The 23446-nt window shown below is 35.4% G+C and overlaps 1 protein-coding gene across 1 annotated transcript in view; it reads right to left on the bottom strand.

Moving 5' to 3' along the window:
- The window catches only part of LOC306875729 (voltage-gated delayed rectifier potassium channel KCNH8-like), a 116871-nt gene that overhangs the window by 46638 nt on the left and 46787 nt on the right, over nucleotides 1–23446 (bottom strand). Inside the window, exon 2 of the mRNA XM_079426438.1 lies at nucleotides 2493–2726. Coding sequence (XP_079282564.1) covers nucleotides 2493–2726 — 234 coding nt within the window. The remainder of the gene's footprint in view (nucleotides 1–2492; nucleotides 2727–23446) is intronic.

Below are 23446 nucleotides of genomic sequence, written 5' to 3'. Positions count from 1 at the left end.
TCAAACCTTACAAACTGGAAAGAATACGCACAAAGCCTATTCTCTTTGATAAGACAACAAACAGCTCCTGGGTATCTCTTACAAACCAGCCAAATGAATGAATTGGACTCTGTGAATTCAGGCTGCAGGGGGCAAATTTTCTCTGATGAATGTTGCACGAATGCTAAATTGAAGTGAATCAGGTGAGAAATCGGTTGTCAGCGCTGCCGTTTCGAGAATATTTTGCTCCAAATATCTGCCAAATTCTCTCCACTTGTTCTGGTGTCTGATAGGGTTTGACAGAGAGGTCTGCGCTGTCTGTTCACAGCAATTCACAGTGGTTTCCTGGTACACAGATGGAATTGTGTTCTCTTGACCGCAGATGGGTAAAAGCGTGGATGGCATTAACTACATGACACGCTGCGCTCTTTCTGTGTATCATGTTCAACATGGAACAAATCAAGCCATCAGAAATCACCATCAACTCTGATGCATTGTTTATTCAAGGCTAGTTTAAAGGCATATCATGTTATTTTCAAGGAAATTGGTGAGGGAGAGAAAAGACAGAAAGCTGCTCAATTATGATGTTATCGTAATCTATGCTCCAGACACATTAAAGAACACGGCAGGCATTTAAAGTTAATTTGTTCAACTATGTATGTAGTCTGGACTGAAATTGTATTTGTTTGGGCATCTACTGTGAGGACAGCTTACTTTTAAAGTGAGCCACTGTAGATGTGTTCCTTTCAGATCTGTTTAATATAAGATCAGGTTGCATTTATTCAATTTTTACATTTTATTATCCATAAAAATGGCAAGCACTCAAATGTCTAACCATCTCAATAAGTAAGGGATAATGTACATTACATACTTACTTGATCTCCCTTATTACACTGCTACTTACTAGATAAGTAAACGCACATGAAATATCGATTTGAGGTTCAATTATTTTATTAGACAATGGAAGAAATCTACTGTAGCACAGCTATGTTGGAAATCATTTTCCTTACAGTCAGTTATACAAGATTTAATAGCAGAATCGACCAGTTCAACAAACTGTTCCAGAAAGCTGTATAATAATACAAATAATCCATTTCCTCAAGATCGGAAGAAAATCTTGGGTTGATTAAATTTAAAACATCTTTTTCTATATGCCACTTGGTTCTGTTCTTTCATTTTTATCCCTTCATCACCCCACTGTTTTGATTCATTTCATTATCGCCTGCAGCTATGCCTGCGTTATTGATTCACTCTAATTGATTCAGTACATACAAAATTTATTTCTGATTAATTGATTTTAAAGTTCTGCTGTATGGAACTGTTTTTGTGCAATTCGAAGTGTGCTACACACAGGTGAGTGGGCCTGTACAAACCACCTGTAGTAACACACTCTCCTCTATGTGCACTAGACACTTTACACACACTGCTGCGTGTACACAATCCCACAAAAGACTCAGCAATATATGTATGTTTACATGCTCATGCACTACAAATCATCCTGCACTGTTCCCCAACCAGCTGCTTGACTCAAAATGTTTCTCTTTGCACATGTACAGTATTTATGTGAAGCATTCATATAGTTTGTATTTTTTATCTTCTATTTTTTAGTTTGTATAGGGTAAATATTTATATATAGTATACTTAGTTAAAATCTGTCAGTAGGTTAGTTGTGTATAGGTTTATAGTGTTTTTTACTTCATTGTTGTATGTCTGTATTTATGTAGCACCGTGGTCCTGCGAGGCACGACATTTCGTTCCCCTGTATGTCCCCATATGTAGCGGAATAACAAAAAAGCTCAATCTGACTTGACTTGACTTTGATTTGATGTCCTTATCCACAGCATAACTATAGTGATTTAATTGCTTCAACATCTTCTTCTTTTCGGAATGTAGGTATGTCACATTTAAGTCTTAATGCAATTATTATTATTATTATTATTATTAACAATAATAATTGATAATTAAATCATTAATAATAATATAATTTATTATTAATCAAATGTATATTTTATATATATATATATATATATATATATATATATATATATATATATATATATATATATATATATATATATTATTTTTTTTTTTTTTCTTTTTTTTTTTTCTTTATATGTTCAATAATAAATAATTAAATAACTGTTTATGGGGAAAAATAGCATACCATTCAGGCATTTTTGGCATGCAATATCCGTTAACACTTTATTTTACAGTGTCCTTGTTACATGTTACATGTAATTACTGTTATAATAAAAATAAATAATGCATAATTGCATGCTACTAACCCTAAAGCAAACCCTCATCCTAACCCTCACCCTATAGTAAGTACATGTATACTTATATGTATAATTACACTGTAACAAGCACACCTTAAAATAAGTGTAGCCCAATATCCCATATAGTAAGTTTTAGGACTAATACTAGGATAGATATTATGGGAATTGGAATGAATCCCTGGTCATTTGCTTTTGGAGCAGGAGACAAATGCATATAATTAATGAAGAGTCTCCTACCTCCTTTTTTGTAGAAGACCAGTTCTGCCTTAAACTCCCGCCTTTCATCCAGTGCACCCTGGATCTGTGCCATCAGCTTATCACTGGTCTCCGACCCATACAGGAAATGACACGCACAGCTCTTCTGCATCAGTTCTGCACGGGCAAAGCCAGTGAGTTCACAGAAGCCATCAGAACAATACACGATGGGGTACAGAGACTGGACCTGAGCGTTCCCCAGCACAAAGTTACTGTCTGTGAAAGAAAAACAACAAAGAGAAAGACATAAAATCTGCTCATGAGAAATGCAACAAAGTTATTTGAGTTTCAACAAAAGCCAGTGGCGGCTCCAGGATTTGTTTGTTGGGGGTGCTAAGGGGGGGCTTAACAGTTCAGAGGGGGTGCTAAAAAACGAATTAAATTACTTTAGCTATCAGTTTTTTATACACAGCAGCTTCGAAAAAGAGGCAGAAAGTTCCAAAGGTATTTTTTTATTTTTTATTTTAATATATGCTACTTTTTTCTGTGCCTTCTTCTCATATGCCACTGTTATTAGTGATATACTAATGCCAGCTGCCAAAAATGACACTTACAAAGTAATATAATTTATGAACGAATATAGAAAAGAGAAAAGTTGGGATTTTTTTATTTTTTTCAATTCAATAAAACTCTAACAAAAAAAAATATTATTATTATTATTTTACATTTCCACATGGGCACACATTGCGGGTGATAAGCTCCCCGTGCTGATTTGCATGGTATCATGTGTCGATGATAGCCAGAGATACGCTTAAAAATGGGCAATATAAATTAATCTTCTGTTACATTCTTCTTATTATTAGGCCTATTATTATTATTAGATTACATTTATTATTAAATTAAAATAATTATTATTATTCAATTAAAATAATTATTGCCCCGCAATAATTTCATAGCTCATCACTGATGAAAATGTTTTTAAAGATTTTTTAAAACAGGTCTATTAATTTATACAATGAATTATAGGCCTATAAATAAAATGATTGACACTTCAGTCATCAATGACAATTCAGAGCAGCTTTATTTCACGCACTGATTTTCAAAAACAACCTGTTTAACGCGAAATACGTTTCTTCTCATGTTTTTCATTATACGAGCCACAGGAGGAATATTAAGGGAATAATTTAAGACAGTTATATACCGTTATCAGCATATGTTAGAGTCGATTCGTCTCTCGTCTTTTTCAGAGAGAATATGAGCCGTTAATGCAGCGTTAGCCGTCAGGTTTTTTTTTTACTTTCACTTTCTCTGTAGTGAATTGACGTTCACCATCTTGCGCAAAGTTTGTGCACTGATTGCTTGATTTGCTTCACCCCTCCCCCTAATATCAATTGTTTATAGGCCACATATTAAGCACTTTTTTTTATTTTAATGTTTATTTTTCTATGTTAATGAGAGTGACACGGAGAGTTAAAAAACAGGAGAATCATTTGGAAATCCTTGGTGGGGTTGTGCCGGGGCTAAGCAAGTTTCTGATGGGCCTATAGCCCCGTCTAGCCCAGCCCTTGCGCCGCCACTGACAAAAGCATAGAATAAAATAGTTATTGACTTAACAGCAGCTGTTAAAATTTTTAAGATGCAATGAAACAAAAGTAATTAGAGTTAACAGAACTCCCTTGTGCTAGCGATGTTTTCTCCAGCTCTGTTATCAAACTCACTGGAGGCCTGAGCATTTCACACATACTCTCAACAATGCTTTAAGGTACCTTTAAACACTTTCCACAAGCCTACTAGGAATCTGTTTTGTCTGCTCTGTTCTGACCTTTTGATAGATGTCTGAAGAATGTAGCCATTTAAACACTGTGATTGTGATGAGCTTTCAATTAATGCTTATTAAAAACATTTTGCTTTGCAGACTATGTAATGCTTTGCATTGCATTAAGTGAATGTATGTTTGGTGAATTTGTACATTCCCTGTTTGATATTTCTGCTATTTTCCTCTGAACATTAACTAAATACAAGTACAGTATATAGGTTATAGTGTATCAAAGTTGTATACAGTAGCCCTCCAAAATATGAATGCATTGGAAAATACTAAACCAAGTTGCATCTCCCAACAAATGCTGCTAGACATTTTCTCAGAGCTAATTTCACTTTTAAAGCAAGTTTCTTTTTGAAAATGTATATACACTCACCTAAAGGATTATTAGGAACACCATACTAATACTGTGTTTGACCCCCTTTCGCCTTCAGAACTGCCTTAATTCTATGTGGCATTGATTCAACAAGGTGCTGAAAGCATTCTTTAGAAATGTTGGCCCATATTGATTGGATAGCATCTTGCAGTTGATGGAGATTTGTGGGATGTACATCCAGGGCACGAAGCTCCCGTTCCACCACATCCCAAACATGCTCTATTGGGTTGAGATCTGGTGACTGTGGGGGCCATTTTAGTACAGTGAACTCATTGTCATGTTCAAGAAACCAATTTGAAAGGATTCGAGCTTTGTGACATGGTGCATTATCCTGCTGGAAGTAGCCATCAGAGGATGGGTACATGGTGGTCATAAAGGGATGGACATGGTCAGAAACAATGCTCAGGTAGGCCGTGGCATTTAAACGATGCCCAATTGGCACTAAGGGGCCTAAAGTGTGCCAAGAAAACATCCCCCACACCATTACACCACCACCACCAGCCTGCAGAGAGGTAACAAGGCATGATGGATCCATGTTCTCATTCTGTTTACGCCAAATTCTGACTCTACCATCTGAATGTCTCAACAGAAATCGAGACTCATCAGACCAGGCAACATTTTTCCAGTCTTCAACCGTCCAATTTTGGTGAGCTCGTGCAAATTGTAGCCTCTTTTTCCTATTTGTAGTGGAGATGAGTGGTACCCGGTGGGGTCTTCTGCTGTTGTAGCCCATCCGCCTCAAGGTTGTGCGTGTTGTGGCTTCACAAATGCTTTGCTGCATACCTCGGTTGTAACGAGTGGTTATTTCAGTCAAAGTTGCTCTTCTATCAGCTTGAATCAGTCGGCCCATTCTCCTCTGACCTCTAGCATCAACAAGGCATTTTCGCCCACAGGACTGCCGCATACTGGATGTTTTTCCCTTTTCACACCATTCTTTGTAAACCCTAGAAATGGTTGTGCGTGAAAATCCCAGTAACTGAGCAGATTGTGAAATACTCAGACCGGCCCGTCTGGCACCAACAACCATGCCACGCTCAAAATTGCTTAAATCACCTTTCTTTCCCATTCTGACATTCAGTTTGGAGTTCAGGAGATTGTCTTGACCAGGACCACACCCCTAAATGCATTGAAGCAACTGCCATGTGATTGGTTGATTAGATAATTGCATTAATGAGAAATTGAACAGGTGTTCCTAATAATCCTTTAGGTGAGTGTATTTATTGTAATTAACACAAATTAATTTTGGACTAATTTTAAGGGCCACTGCACTGTGTAGTTAAAAAAAAATTACAAATCAATATGCCATCAATGAGAGTTGTATTACATACTGTAGCCTATTTATTTGTATATATTCATATTTACTGAACATCTTTGCATAACCATTTGTATAACAGTTTTCTTCATTGGATGAAATTCAGTTTCTCGTCCCTTTTCATTGTATTAGATGTTATAATCAAATTCATTTCGCAATTCTGAGATTTTTTTATACAGCAGAAAAAGGCGAGCAGAGTCAAAATAACACGATTCAGATCTGAAAGTGTGAATGATGAAACAAAAACAAGCATTGAATCTAAAGCCCAACATTATTCCACGTTTCACTTATAGACCCAGTACAAGCACAAACATGCTTTGACTTCAGACTGCACGTATTCTGAAGCCTGGCTTCAGAGAGAAAAGAAAGATAAAAAAAGAGACATCATGCATGACAAAGAGAATGGAATGTGTTGCCTTTATCCATCAGCAGTCATTAAATCATCTCTTAGGGCTACAAAGTCATAATCATATTCTCACCAATCTAATATTTATTGCTTCGTGCTGAGGTGCAATTATTGATCCTTCGGCTGATGGGCGCCCCTCTCCCTCTCTCTTTGTGTTTAATATTTCACAGGGTTGTGAATGGGAGCAGATTTATCCATGACTGTGGCATTTAAAATAGAGCAATGAGCTGCAAGTTCATTTTCATGCTATAATAAAGCGGAGGGAGCGGGAGAGAAAAGCTACTAATCATATACTCAAGACAACAACATAAAGATGTCAGCAGAACAGCTTTCGAGAAAGAACGACAGGGTGTGAAGAAAGGATGGAGAGAACATGAAAAGAGATGTATTATTTCATTATACAATAGGGCTCTAATATTTCCATGGCAGTGCTCTGTATTAGTCCACCGGTGCTACCATCATATCTCCATCTTGCAACTCAATTATCAATGGTAGCAAATATGTTCTAGAAGGACTTTGATTATTATTATTATTATTGCAAAGAATTCGAAAGAAAATACAAAAAACAGAACAAGTATCTTAAAAAGTAAGAAGCACAAATAAATAAATAAAGTTTTTTATAAAAATATATAAAATAGGTCAATAATAAATAACTATATGTATAAAAATTATTTTATATTGTGTGTGTGTGTGTGTTAGTAATAATAACACATAATACATAATAATAATAATACATATCCCCACAGATGTGGGGGTACATCCAAGGTTGTTACAAGGACTTTTATACTGCAATATTCATTTAAAACATCTTTAAAATCTTTATTTTTAGTCCCAGACCAACAAGAGGGGAGCATTTTCCATTCGCAAACTTTTTCAGTATCTTGTACAGACCCTTTTGTTTTGTTTTGTCTTTTACTTTATTTTTTATGTTCACATTTACTTATTTATTGGGTAGCCATCACTAACTGTCAATACAAATAAAGGTGAAAAACAGTCAGGCTGGTATCCCAGATGGTTCAGTTGATAAACTGCTTTTAAAATATTGAAATCTGGTGTGTACATGAGCAGTGTCACGTCTGCACTGTTGTATTCAGTATATGAGATTGACTCATGTTTTCTCTGCAACCTCCTGTCAATTTTAGTTACTCTGTAATGAATGATGCAAATGACCACTAACAACCTCTTCCACATGAGTGTTAATAAATATACCTGCTTTTGCTGTGATGAAACATTACCGATGTAAAATAAAAGATGAGGGTGATTAATGCAGGACCCCTGAGATGGATAAAACACTCTCACCTAAAGTGGTTTGCAAATCTCTATGCGATTGAATAGAAAGATATATGACACAACAGATGGGGAACATAAACACTAGAAATCTTGTTTACGAGACAATATGATGATGTTGTTTACTTTTACGGTCAAATGTAAAATTCAATGGTTGCTAGAGATGAAGTCACCACTGAAGTTGACTAAACCGCATTAATCCACTACACATCTCTCTCTTTCTCTCTTGCTGACACATTCATCAAGTAGCCTAATAGAAGATAAGCTGGAATTATTATTTTGATATTCGGTTCACTGTGTCTGTCTTTTCCTTCTTTCTTATTTTCTTTCCTATATATCTTTTTAATGAGAACTTGATGCTACACCACTAATCTGGAATTGCATAGGCCTACAACTTTTTCAATTATCTAAGGCTTCAAACACAGCACTCATGGTTGTAAAGCTCTAATGTGTATTGTTTTATGGCTAGACTAGATATATTATCAAAGTTTATTGTTTAATGAGTTTGTTTTACAAATTAAAAAATATAATGGAAGCACAATGTGTAATAGTTCACTTGTTTTTATGGTTTAATCGGCTCAGTCAAAGTGCCTTAAGCAACAGAACGAAAATCACATGTGAGATCTCTGTAAAATGGCATTTGTTTCTTCTTTATGAGATTAAGTGGAATGAAAATCTGAAGTTTTTAATGCAAATTTTAAATACTTTTCATGTCTATAGGCCAACTAATTTTAGTCTTATGCATTTATTTTATAATATATTTTTGTAACCCTATTTTTCCAGCTGAGCACAATTAGCTATATAAAAGTGCTAATATTTTTCTTTCTTTTTTTTTCAGTCTTGATTCTCAGCGCACACATATTCTTCTTAAAGGCAAGAAGTTGCACCCTTTACACTGTCAGTTTTGTGCTAATAAAAGTTAAGCTGACAATGTAACATGCTAGTTGCTCATTACAGGAACATTAGCATAACAGCTAGCAGATACTGCTGCTTTATCTGTATGGTTTCACATAGACTGATTTTAATGACTTCTTTATCTCCGCTACCTTGCCTGTGGCTTTTTCTCCCTTGTAGACTTTATTAATTTTACAAAATACATTTAATTCCCCCTGAATTTGAGATAAAAAGCTTTACTTTGTCAACACTTGGCCTGGGGGCTATCAAGTAACTTTTTCAAAAATGTTATTTAACAAGATTATATAATTTTTCACTTTTGAATAGCCAACTAGACTGGGGAGTTCCAGACCCAGACCCATGATGAAAGTTGCATTAATCTGTATGACAGGTTGCAAAAACAGTAAGTAAAATGGGCAAGAATTCCAGAGCATCTAAGTGAACTGCTTCTTCATGAAATATGCTCATTTACTGGTATGAATTTAACAGACACTTTTATATAAAAGTGCATTCAAGGTTTACATTTTGCCAGTATGTGTGTTATGTGTGCACTTATTTTTCAGTAATGAGCTTCTGTAGCATGTTCGATTGAATGTATATCTTGAATTCACTGAAAATTGCTTTGAATAAAAGTGTCTGCTAAATACATAGACTATTAAATGCATTTTAAATGTTCGTGATTGTAACTGTCTAAAAGTACCAGTGCCACCAGGTCGCCATTCTCTCAAATCTAGCATGCAGTGCTGATAAATGCTTCAAATAAAGCATAACTGACATTAAGCTGGTATGAAGCCTCAATTCATGATCTGAGTGGAGGAGTGATTGAGGAAGTCTTTAAAAACTAAAATTGTTCTCCGATACAGCACTATTGCAATACTTTTATAGTGAGCTTGATAAAAAGAGAACTGTTATGTATTCTCAAGGTAAGATCACTATTCAGCAATAACTTGTTTTATTTATGTCCAACTGATGATACATAAATACAAGGGACTATTTTGTCATTATAGTGACTCGGAATAATGTAATGCTTGAGCAGATTTCATTTTCTAATTGTATTAATGAGAACGAATTAGTAATTAAGATACAGAGCAATTTACATTTGCATTAACTGAACTGCAATACCTCAATGAAGTCACATGAATGTTTCTGGATGCTTCAGTACAAGAGAACTCAGAACAGACAAGCAAGAAGAGATCTCAGATCTTGAAAATGCTGCATGTCAACAGTCTCTGCTAAGCAGACATCTTGCTACAGGGAGAAAGAACCACAGGGACCTTGATGAATAAAATAACAAGACATCCAATAGCATGGCTGCCCACTGCTCCGGGTGTATGTTCACGGTGTGTGTGTGTTCACTGCTGTGTGTGTGTGTGCACGTTGGATGGGTTAAATGCAGAGCACGAATTCCGAGTATGGGTCACCATACTTGGCTGAATGTCACTTCACTTCATGCTACACACATTCATACTACTGTAAATACTGTAGAACATATTTTTTAAATGGTCGCAACGTAAGTACTTGTGACCTTGGACCACAAAACCAGTCTCAAGTCGCTGGGGTATATTTGTGACAATAGCCAACAATACATTGTATGGGTCAAAATTATACATTTTTCTTTTATGCCAAAAATCAGGATATTAAGTAAAGATCATGCTCCATCAAGATATTTAGAAATTTTCCTACTGTAAATATATCAAAATGTAATTTTTGATTAGTAATATGCATTACTAAGGACTTAATTTGGACAACAATACATTTCTAAATATTTAGATTTATTTGTACTCTCAGATTCCAGATTTCAAATAGTTGTATCTCGGCCAAATATTGTCATATCCTAACAAACCATACATCAATGGAAAGTTGATTTATTTAGCTTTGTATAAGTGTATTCAGATGTATAAATCTTTATGTATAAAAATGTACCCTTATGACTGGTTTTGTGGTCCAGGGTCACATTTTTAATCATTGATTTGATGAAAAACATAGTTTCGTGTGAAATGCCATTACTGTGTTGTTCGGATATGTGTGACAGCTATGCTGTGGCTTTGTTTGGAACTATTTCCGATGCAACTGGGAATATTGAGTCTGAAACAGAAGTTACTTAATATTAAAGTCTTGTTTATAAAAATGTCATGCAGTATAAAAGCAATATCCCACTCATACAGTATATCACAATATATATAAAACCATTCAAACACTGTGGGAGCAGAGGAACAGACAGCTAGAAGGTTGTAGGAAGACGATGGATGTTTGATTGATTATGAAATCTTAGAGTTTGGTTGAGCTAAATGAAGCAGCAGGAGAGCTGAAATCTATAACCTCAACATACTAAAAACTGACTAAAGACTCCAGCTCTGCTGTATCTAGAGCAGCATTGAGATGCAATGAGTGATGCACTATCAAAAGATCTGAGAAAAGAATATTGCGTAAAGTGATGTGTCAGTCATGAGAACTTGGATGAAGTCCTTTTGTAACTAAAATTCAAGCCCTGTTATATGAAGATTATTAAAAATATAGAAGCTGCAGTAGCTACATAATTACTGCAACTGCAAATGTTAAATTAATAAATATGCTCAATAATAATTGCCTGCTTTCATAAAGGTTAATGAATTCCCATTACTGTTCGTTAAGTCAAATGTAATGCGTATGCGAAGCCTTCCACGTGTACTGATCTCACAGCAGCTAAGACATAAAACAGAACCCTCAGGCATCCTGCCAGACAGTATTGCAGGTTTATATGTATGTTTGCAACTGGCATGCACCAAACTCTGTTGAGTGCAAATTTTTAGAGACAATCAGGTGTTGACAGACACGTTGTGCAGTGACCGATAAAGCTAGTCTTTTCATTCACATGGCATTTGTGCTTTTTACATGCAATTAACAGGGCTTTTTTGGAACAAATGCTCATTTGCAAGGAGTTGTCTAACTCCAAGGTTTCTGTTGCAAGTGTGGGTGCATTGGTATTCAATTGTATGCTTTTCAACTAGTGTTCCTTTATAAACTTTGCAAAGGCGCAAAGGCTTAGTATTTGGCATTCTGGAGGACAACCCTGCAACAAGGTGAAAAATTGTCTTTTACTGCTACATTCACAGAACAAATCAAAATATCCCATTCTGATTTGTTTCTGCTTTCTGTCTTGCTTGTGTGACTTCATAAATGTAACAACATTAAATACAGGCATATATTGTAATTATAAATAGACGGCCTCTAAACTTAGACTGGATAGAGGTCCTATGTTGAACCACTGCACATTTCTCAGTTCTGCTGTTATATACAGTAAACGAAGTCCAGTTTAGGATGAATTAGAAACACATCTGCTATTGTAAGGATTATAGCCTTTTTTGGTTTTGATTTATTTCCTTTGCGTATATTGCCTATCTGTTTCCCTGGTTCCCGTTTTATGTTAATTTTAGAGAAACCCACATATTTAGGGGAGGTTGGCCTGTACAGTTGTCATTGAAAGACACACGTTTGACCTCTCACATTACCCTCTGAGCTATAGCATTGCTCTTGAATTAATAATACATTTCTGGAAGAGCAAAGGACTGGTTTCTCTTTAATTAACTCTAATGTGCCTATATGTATACAGTTAACTGACAGCAAAAAGAAAGAGAGAATACAGATTTAGGATAATACACAGAGTAGCTGCCATTATAACTACCTCCAGTGGAATCCACAGCCTTTTTTTTCTACAGTGTAAACCGTAAATAAGAAGTATTTCTAGTTGCCCTTTGAAACCTTGATGAATAGTTTTGACAGCTGTGCTGGTCTGTCCAAAAGATCTCTCACCGTCTCACAAGTTGGCAAGTACAGATCCTAAATAGTTCTGCTCAGTCAGACAGCAACTTGCAGGAACAGCTGGCACTCAGATTACAGCTGATTACCACTACTCCTGTGCTGCTACTGTTTACAAGTGTGACTATGAGCTCCCAGAACTGCTCCCATTAGCAAACACATCTAATTGACACCAGGCATTCATGATGATGCACAATACATGTACAAGCAGCAGTAAGGTGCTGGTGACTGAGTTATGTTTGGAATAGGATACCATTTACCATGTTAAGATTGCTGACTATCACGTCACTTACTGTTTTGAGTGAATGAGTGCTGGCCAATACTGACTAAATACTTTCATTGCTTGGTAACTTTGTCATTATTATTTCCAGTGGTGTCAAAAGTATTCACATTCATTACTCAAGTAGAAGTATAGATACTAGGGTTTAAAAAGACTTCTGTAGAAGTTGAAGTATAAACTCAAGTTTTTTACTCAAGTAAAAGTGTAAACGTACTGGTTTCAAAACTACTTAAAGTATAAAAGTAAAAGTAATGGAAGGAAAAAAAAATGCCATTAAGGACAAAAGCTTAGGCCGCGGCACAGGGGCCTATTGTGCACTACCCCACCTCCTCAAAAAAAAACATTTTTCTAAAGGCCATAATGACTATAATGTTATATTAAAATGTTAATGTTGAAAAATGTGGGATGCACTAGGCTACCTGTTTCAGCCGGATATGTGCCCACTGAAAATGAACACATTTTAGTACAATGCAAATACATTAAAAAACCATATATGTGTACTACTGAGCATTAACGTGTTTCATGGAGCGGAAGATATGATGACTAGTTGCCTGTAAGTATTGTAATGGTGCAAAAAGTCAAACTTCAGAGGCATGTCATCAATAACCTTTATTGGAATGTAAATGTACATCCAAGCTTAGCTGCAGGAATCTGTGAGGGCAACGGACGAAGAGAAAGCACCCGTTTGATAAATGAGCCAGTAGTGGAGAAATAATAACTTTTAAGAAATAATCTTTTTTGAGTGTGACGTGATTTGTGTCATGTGCAGGTTCGATGGATCGCGTGCAAACCAATAGGGTGTCGGAATGGTATAGGTTTATATTCTCATCCAACCACAATTCACTCTATCCGGATGGCGCGATTTATCTGGATAGGTTTTTTTTTTTTTTTTTTGAGCGATGACCAAGGGCGATGCTAGGATTTTCATTTTTTCAATGATGGTATAATAATAAAAAATAAATAAATATTTACAAAAAAATGTATTAATAGGGTAGGATGGTATACTAAACTTATTGCAGTATTCCACTGTATTGCATAGATGGGTATAACATCCGAGTACAAGCCAAATACAAGTCTACCTGATCTCACACACACACACACACACACACACACCTGTTTACTGTACAAACCAAAAATGTTACTGTTTGCATTACTAGTACAAATCTTTTCTATGCTCAAGTACAAACAGAAAATTGTAAACATAAAACATCATATCACTTTAAACTTACACTGACTATCCATATTAGCAATATAAACAACACAGCTATAAGGCTGGACAATGGATTAAACTATGTGGGTGCTGTGATTAACTTTTAAAAGTAAAAAAATAAAAAAAACTGAAGCAGTCTGTGAGAAGGACACACAATGTTTCAATCTCTGGCAATCACTCTGATATGCAATTAAAATGAGTGCTGTCTGTCACTGTCTTTAATCACTTCTATGCATAACTGTATGGTAGTTAATGCCACATGCACTGTAATATTAAGTTCTATATTGAAAGCTAAATTTTCAAATGAAAATAGCAATAACGTGATCGTTTTATAAAGTATGCGTATAATGTGTTAAGGGCTTTCGCTGAAGGAAACAGCTGTGGTGTGATGAGTGGTGAATGCAGCGAAAACTTTACAGAAGATTGGAAACCGATTGCTCTCCCATGACTTTTTGTAAACTGTATTTAAGACAAAGAACTGCACAGATGTAGATATTATAACAATCTATCGATAAACACACACCTTGTCCTCTCCTCTGCGCCACCGCAGTGTGTGGATTGAAGAACGCGCAGAAAGATGGGGAGGAGCCGAAGTCTGCTGCCGTTTGAAATTTAAAGGGGAAGAATCACAAGATTTTTAGGGGTAAATTTAGGGGGGCTAAAGCCCCCCTAAAAATGGCCTAGCAACGCCCATGATGATGACAAGCCGGAATGAAAACGAGCCGAAATGAAATAGGAGTAACGAGGCTATTTTTAAAATGTAAGGAGTAGAAAATACAGACAATTGCGTGAAAATGTAAGGAGTAGAAGTAAAAAGTCGGCTGAAAAATAATTACTCCAGTAAAGTATAGATACCCAAAATTTCTACTTAAGTAAGGTAACGAAGTATTTGTACTTCGTTACTTGACACCTCTGATTATTTCTTTATTTCTTTTTAGTTTAAAAATTGTGTCATTTTACTGAGGCTATTTCAAGTTTATTTTATTGGCATGTATATTTATAAAATATCGACTTTAAAGCTATTATAGACTTTTACAAGGTCACAAAATCTGCATTTATTTATAATATATTGTTAAATATTATTAGAATTTAACAAATATTTTCTACTTTAAGATGTATTAAAATATAATTTATTTCTATGATGGCATAGCTGAATTTTCAGTAGCCACTATTCCAATCTTCAGTGTCACATGATCCTTCAGAAATCATTCTCATATGCAACTGAAGTTAGTTACTGCAGTCAGTGTGTGACATCTCCATTGACAGATATGTTTTTGATATTGAGGCAATTAAATCTTCCATCCCTTAACCCCCACAGAAACCTTTCTGCGATTTTACATTTTCATTAAGACATTATTGAATATGTTTATTAATCTATTTGGCTGCACATTTTAGGTTTTACTATCCTTAGGGGGACATTTGTGAGCTCAGACATAAACACATACTTGTAAATCACACACACACACACACACACACGTTGGTTTTTGGGGACTCTCCATAGGCGTAATGGTTTTTATACTGAACAAACTGTGTGTGCTACTGCCCTACACCAACCCTACACCTAAACTTAGCCCTCACAGGAGACTTTGTGCATTTTTAGATTTTCAAAAAAACACCATTTAGTATGTTTTTTAAGCCTTTTGAATTACGGGGACATAGGCAGTGTCCTCATAAACCACCTTCATATTGTAATACCTCTGTCATACCCATGTCATTATACAAATTTGTGTCCTCATAAACATGCACACACACACACACACAGAGCAGTGAGCACATATCAACCATAATAGTTTAGTAAGAGGACATACATGGCATTTTGCATGTGGATTTGGCATAATTAGTCTACACAGGTGAATACTCTACTCTACCTTGAGTATGAATGGATGGATGAAGAGATGTAAATTGTAGATCAGGATGATTACATCCTATGACGATGTTGACATTTGCATTCCAGCGATGAATAATCACATGCCCGACATGGAGGAATATCACATTTTAGTGTAAAACTAACTCCAAATGTTTACACACATGCATATGAGACTAACATAAAGTATATTTGTCATTATCATTTATTCTCAAATGTTTTTGTTGCATTTCCCGCCTCCATGGATTTGCATGAAGCATTCGACAGCGGCAATGTTTTTCAGCCAGGATGGTTTCTACCTATCACTAGCTGGAGGACAGGGCATATAATTTGCCAACCCAATTCTTTTTCTATAGTTTGTAATATGTTATTCATTATATAAATAACATATGAGTGTGTGTATTAACAAAACCCCTCTAAAAGAAACAGATTATATGTATACATACACACACATACACATAATCCACATATGTGGAAGGCCTCACATATATATTAATAGCTCAGATGGAATACAAAAATAATACTATACCAAAAATTACATCACAAAAAAAAAAATGATATTCTGTAAAGCTGCCATGAAACAATGTGAAAAGGGTTATGTAAATAATTTTGACTTAACTTGACATTTATAATTTTACAAACGTTTTATATTTTTCTTTGGAACTGCTGAAAATTTAGCTATATATGAATATATATATATATATATATATATATATATATATATATATATATATATATATATATATATATATATATATATATATATATATATATATATATATATATATAGAAACATGGCTTTTCATATCACTGCTATGCTGATGACACTCCACTCTACCTCTCATTCCATCCTGATGATCCGACGATAGCTGCTCGCATCTCAGCTTGTCTAATAGGCATGGTTCCTTGCTGGATGAAGGACCATCACCTTCAACTCAACCTAGCTAAGGCAGAACTGCTTGTAGTTTCAGCAAACCCATCACTTCATCACAATTTCACCTTCCAGTTAGGCTCATCAACCTTAACTCCTTCAAAAACAGCCAGAAACCTTGGAGTTATGATTGATGATCAGATGACTTTCTCAGACCACATTGCTAAAACTGCTCGGTCCTGCAGATTTGCTTTATTCAACATCAAGAAGATCAGGCCCTTTCTTGCATAACATGCAACACAACTCCTTTTTCAAGCTCTTGTTCTGTCCAGAATTGACTACTGCAATGCTCTCTTGGCAGGTCTTCCAGCCAATTCCATCAAACCTCTACAATTAATCCAAAATGCCGCTGCAAGATTAATCTTTAATGAGCCGAAAAGAATGCATGTCACACCTCTATTCATCAATTTGCACTGGCTACCAACTGCTGCTCGCATTAAATTCAAGGCATTAATGTTTGCCTACAAAACCACCTCTGGCTCTACACCCCTTTACCTAAATTCAGTTCTTCATTTGATTGCTTCTATTGTCCTCATTTGTAAATCGCTTTGGATTAAAGCGTCTGCTAAATGACTAAATTTAAATTTAAATGCAATAATATTTCACAATGTTTTTATTTTTGGTCAAATAAATGCAGACTTGGTGAGCACAAGAGGCTTCTTTTTTTAAAGAAACATTTAAATAATCTGCTTTAATGTGGGCACATTTCAGAAAACAATGCTAAAAAAGAACAAAAGAAGGTTGTTGCTGTTGTGTTTTGTTTTAAAACCAAAATGCCATTGTGTTGTTGCCTTCAGGGGCCTTGTAGTTTTGTGCCTTCAGGTCCAAGATCGACTCGGTCTGAGAATCAAAGTGTGGAATCTTTTTTGCCAAGGGCAAGATAAAACATAAATTGTGTCTGTTGTGTTGCCAAATCTGATAGTTTAGGCAGGTGAGATGGACTTCTATATATGTTTTTGCATTTCTATGATATCCAAACACTGATGGGCCATAACAGCAGAAAACAAAAAGGACATAGAGACACAGACAACTTGTTGTTTTGCCATTTTTCCACCTCGTCTCTTTCTAAAAACAGAGGGTGGAGAAAAGTAAAATGCAGACAGCAGGCAATTTATTAGTGCTGTACCACAGCAAGTTGCGTGGCACTTTGGCAACATAATTACCAAGCTGAATGCCCAGGTCTTTCTCTCGTTCCCTCTCGTTCTTTCTAAAACACAAAGCTCTGTCACTGGCCCCTAGAGCCCTGGGAGAACTATGGGGACGGCCCCCACACACTGCTGATTATAGCCTAGAGAGTGAGCTAGAGAGAGAGAGAGAGAGCTGCACTGATACAGCAGACACAAAAAGAAGCACACCCACATGACAGAGAGAGAGAGAGAGAAAACAGTCTGTGAGTTTGTGAGTGAGCAAATGTGAGAAGAGAATAAATCATGGTGTTAAAGCATGAGCGTGTAAGTAAGGGTTGTGTGAGAGAGAGAACAGAACATTAATCATCAGAATGACTAATACTTTAATACAAATGAACTCAATTCTGCCATCCTTAAAGCAGTAGGACAGTAAAGACTTTCCATTATTCATAAATGTCATTAGCCACACCAATGCAAACAACATTCAGTGGCATATTCACTAAACAGTTGACCTCAGTCTTATTCATTAACCACCTGCAATTGAGTTTAACCAGATGTTAAACAGAGCATTTGAGTTTTGGAATTAAGCCATTATCGTTATTTTTCAGTCTAAACACACCCTCTTTCTAATTATTACAGATTACACCTTGTTCACAAAATTCATTGTTGCTCTGTCTGGAATGATTAGTATACTGCTATAAACATTTATGCATTGCAGCTTTATATCAAATATCATTATTTTAAATTTTTCTGGCTTAATTTATACTGCTGCTGCTGTTGCCACTGTCAGCTGTCATAATTCAGAGTTCATATTTTTACTGAATTAACATTTATTGATCATCACCATGCTTGAGAATTATGTGCCTCTTTTTGCAACTTCTGGATTTAATATTTATCATCATAAATGTGACAGATCTTTTAAAATTCAATAGACTGCCTTTTACACATTAGATGAACTGAAGTTTTTGAGGTTGTAAATTGCTAGTTGTTAACTTAAGTTGACTGTGATAGGTTGAATTATTATATTTTTTTAGTTAGCTCAATGTTTTTTTTAAACTAGTGATTTAATTTTTATAACTACTATTTTTTATTTATTATTCATAATTATAATTGGTGACATTTTATAATAAGGTATCATTTGTTAATGTTAGATAATGCATTAGCTATCAATTAGCAATATATTTTTACATCATTATGTTACATTATATTAATAATGTTAATGGTAACAGATACCTCTTTTTTTAATCTATTAATACATTTTTAAATTTACATTATCCCAAAAAAATAAAATAAAATAATGCTCATTGTTAGTTCAGATTAACTAGTGTAGTTAAATAATATTAACATGAAAATTTATATATTAATATTTTTTTTAATTTACCAAATATGTTATCTTGTTAGCTTGAATAAGTGATAAAAAAAATAATAATAATAATAATAATCTGGGATTAAGCAAATGATGTTAAAACATCAGGCCCTTAAGAGAGAAGATGGCAGTTTGTGAACAGGCAGCTAGACGCAGCCCAGGATGGGTAGAGAGTGCTCTTTTCTGTAAGAAGCCAAGTGGAGCTGTGCGAGGGTGTGACAGCGAACTGAAAAGTGTTTGAGAGAGGGAGAGTGTGAATAGCAAAAGAGGAAAGAGTATCTTGAGAGGGAGACACACGGACAAAACTCCTCACAAATAAGCAGGAGAACACTTCAGTATGGCACACAAAGACCTTAGAGCTTTCACTTTATTATAGACACAATGTAATAAGCCAAAAAATCTGGCTTGTTACATGATTTAATGAGAGTGGAAACCGTTTTAAATGTGTCCTCTCTCATCTGGGACGCAGACGAGAGAGCTATAATAAAACAAGAAATGGAAAAGAGAAAACCAAAAGATATATTTAAGACACAAACGCTGTGACTGCCTGAAGAAAATCCAGTGCCAAAACATTATCTCCCATCATCCCTTTTGTTTGCCGCCTTCTTGCTTTAACAAGGCCCGATCATGTCCTCAGAGAGCAGTAGAAGTTGAAATGCACTTCAAAGAGAATGATCTCTTTTTCTTCAATCTAAATTCACATTAGCTATGCACAGAGCTCTTTTGTGTGAACGAACTGGATTTTTTGATATTCTGAAGAAAATGTGAGTGCTTTCCTGCACAAAACATGCCGACACAATGATGGGTGGTTGCCAGGGTGTTGCTATGTGGTGTTCAAATAGGTTACTTACAATGGTCTCTGCACATTAAACTGCACATTTATTTTAAGGTGTCCTTGTTATGGTGTAAGTATACACTGCCCTCCAAAAGTTTGGAAACACCCCTTGCAAAGTGTGGTTTTAGACGATATCAGCATAAATCCTTATAATTTTTTGCTGCAAATACATTAAAGTAACTTGACATTATCATTGAAGACCAGCAATAAAACATAATAATGGCAATATATACATATATCAAAGTCAGACATGCCCCTTTGACAGCTGTGATGCCTGGTTACTGGTTTAAACTTGGCCCAGGTTTTTAAAATATTTTTGGGTCAGCACACCTTAATAATGCAGCTTTAACAATTGATTGCCAATTCAAAGCCAGTGTTTGAATAAACTAACAGCTCAGATGCCCAGATTATGCAGAGCTGTAATAGCTGCTAATGGTGGATATTTTGATGAATCAAAAAGTTAAGTTTTTTCTATGTATAAACTGTTTATGTAATAAAATATGTTTTCGTAGTTTGTGTTGTCCCTTATCAGTGCCAATATTGTCCAAAATCCTACTTTTCTAGGGCGTTTCCGAACTTTTAGAGGGCAGCGTACATTTAAGTACTGAATAATGTTAATTAACTACATTTTCTTACTATTTCCTTTTCTTACTATTTCCTAACTATGTTAGGTTTAGGATTAGGGTTTGGTTTAGGGTTATTTGCACGTAATTTATTGTTATTATAATAGTAAGTACATGTAACGTGCAACAAGGACACCTTAAAAATATTGTATCTTTTCAACACCTTCAAGTGCAGGTGCAACAGAAAATAGCTACAGATCTGTGCCATGTTAAGGGGTGATACACTTTCTTTAAGGGCAGTATGCAGACTCACAGACTGGGAAGGATGACAGGAAATGTTCAGGCCATCTTTCTTCAATGGGCGCCAGTTTCGCTTAGGATGGGGAACTATGTCTGGCAGATGGTATGGTGGGGGAAGTCTAAGAATGACACGTTGACAGGAAGCCAGTATGGAAATGACAAGGCTTGGCAGGATGTTAAGAATGTGATAGGTGATGAAAGGAAAATAGCGAGAGGGTTGTGTGGGAGACGTCTTCATTTCAGCATGTGTGTGTGTATCCACATACAGTACATGGAGCTTTCTCTGTTTGCATCATTCAGGCCGCAAAGTTACATACTGTACAAGAATTTGGAAAATTATTTCATATATGCATTAAGCATTAGCATATGCATGTATTTCACATGTGCTCACAAACATTTTTAGGTACAGTATATCTATATAATTTCAATATTCCCCGCAAGTTTTATTTCAATAGAAAGCAGATATCTGTCTATAATCTAATTGGAAATGTAGTTCTAGACAAACGCATCATAGCTAGCATCTGAAAGCAATTGTTTGGAAAAGCATGTCAATAAAAGATTGTCAACTGATGATATGTTATAGCCCTGAAGATTGAGGGATTAGAGGTGTGATTGCACCGAAATGACAAATCCTTCCTGCCTGTTTGCTTTGGTGTTTTGATATATTTGAGATATATTGTTTTGATATATTTCCAAGTATTATAGTAGTCTATGGCTCATAAATGATTGTGTAATCAGGAAAAACATGCCATACCATAAATATAAAATATATGTTTTAGTGTCAATTTTAGCTCATTAGTTCAACAGTCAAGCAGTTTTGGGTGATATTAAGAGATATCTTGAAATAGCGATGCTTTTCTCATGTTTTTTTTTTTTTTTTTTTTTGAAGATTCTTGAAATGAATACTTTAGTCTAGCAAGGATACATTAAATTGATCAAAAGTGACAGTAAAGAAATATTTATAATAAATATTTATATTCCATTCTTTTGAACTTTTTTCCCACAAAAGCAACTATTTTTAACACTGATCATAATAAGACATTTTTATAGATGATTTCATATTAGAATGATTTCTGAAGGATCATGTGAAACTTAAGACTGGAGTAAAGGCTGCTGAAAATTCAGCTTTGCATCACAGGAATAAAAATATTTAAATAGTAAACAATTGTCTTAATTGTAATGAAATTTGATAACTGTTTTACTTTATTTTGATCTAATAAATGCAGCCTTGGTGAGAATAAGAGACTTCTTTCAAAAACATAAAACACCAAACTTTTGACCAGTAGTGTAAATTATTGAAGTGTCTTTCTTTGCCAGTGAGTTTAAAATTTATTTGACATAAAAAAATGTAATGTTTGAGGTGAAACATCTCTCTTTCCACTCACCTTATCTGATAAAAAAAAAGACATTAAGTCATATTTGCCATTCCTATTCCCATGTTGATCTACTATCAACAGATAGTCACTGTGTATCTCAGTGACTCGAAGAACTGTTTAAGAACTGAACTGTTTCTTTTATCTAAAGGTTAAAGGCTATCTAAACAAATACAATCCCCCATAGATCATAAATGGATGATAACACTAAAAAAAAAGTAGGCTACCCTGTGCCGAAAAAAATTGAAATCAGTTAGCCAATATGTAACTGGTAGCCTTATGCAACTAGTATAAGAGGCCCATTTAATAATGAAAATTCAAGCTTGTGCATGTAAATCAAACTTCAAGTCAATAGCAAAGATTTGTCAACACTAGAAGAACAACAATGTGAAATGACATAAATCAAGTGCAAGAAATATGAACCATATAAGGACCGGAGGCGACAGCACATCATTTGGTGTATTTAGGAAAAAGCAGAAAACAATCAGTCATTCTGAAAATAATTAGAAAAGGGTTGGGGAGAGTCGATTAAGACAGTCTGAGGGTTTGTGTTCACCTGATATGTTGAAGGTTGGAAGGAAAATTCTATTTTAAGATCAGATCATTTTACTTGAGAAAAAAAAATAGTTACTAAAAATGAGTTCTACTGTAAGCTCATATTCCTAAAATAGATCACAGCTGCAAACTAGCTAAATCAGGCATCCACTCAGTGCATTTTACTTGTAAAACATCTACACAGGTCCAGCAGTATAATCAAACATCCCAGCCACATACACACCGAACACTATGTTTATTCAGACACAAGGCCCATAAATCAAACACTAGCTGCATGTCAAGTTACTGTCACCCCAAGGCAGCTTGAAATGGAAACTAATGCATTTAGTATGAACCTGATCATAGCGACTGGAAAGCACCGCTTAGAGACAGGCTGAAGGGTTCAGCTGAGGTATATATTTTAAAAAAGTGCAAATTCACTTTACACACAAGTGATTGCTGGTACTTAACCGCGTGTGTAAGTGCGGCTGTGTGTTTGTGCCTGAGTATCTCGCATACCCACGTTCACACACACACACCCACCCACATGCATTGAGTGTTAATGTCGCTGTTTGTTGGCAGCTATCACACTTTCTCTGCTAATCTGCTCTCTGTTCCAGCAGCTTGTGGCTTCGAGATACCAGGCCATGTTGCCAAGCGACAGGTATCCATTCTGTTTTTCTTGGTTGCCATGGTGAGAGGAAGGAGGGTGGGGCCTGAACGA

The sequence above is a fragment of the Barbus barbus genome (assembly GCF_936440315.1).
Source record: "Barbus barbus genome assembly, chromosome: 10".
Lineage (NCBI taxonomy): Eukaryota > Metazoa > Chordata > Actinopteri > Cypriniformes > Cyprinidae > Barbus > Barbus barbus.
Note: the sequence above shows the minus strand (reverse complement) of the source record. Positions and strands in the feature narration are given on the sequence as shown.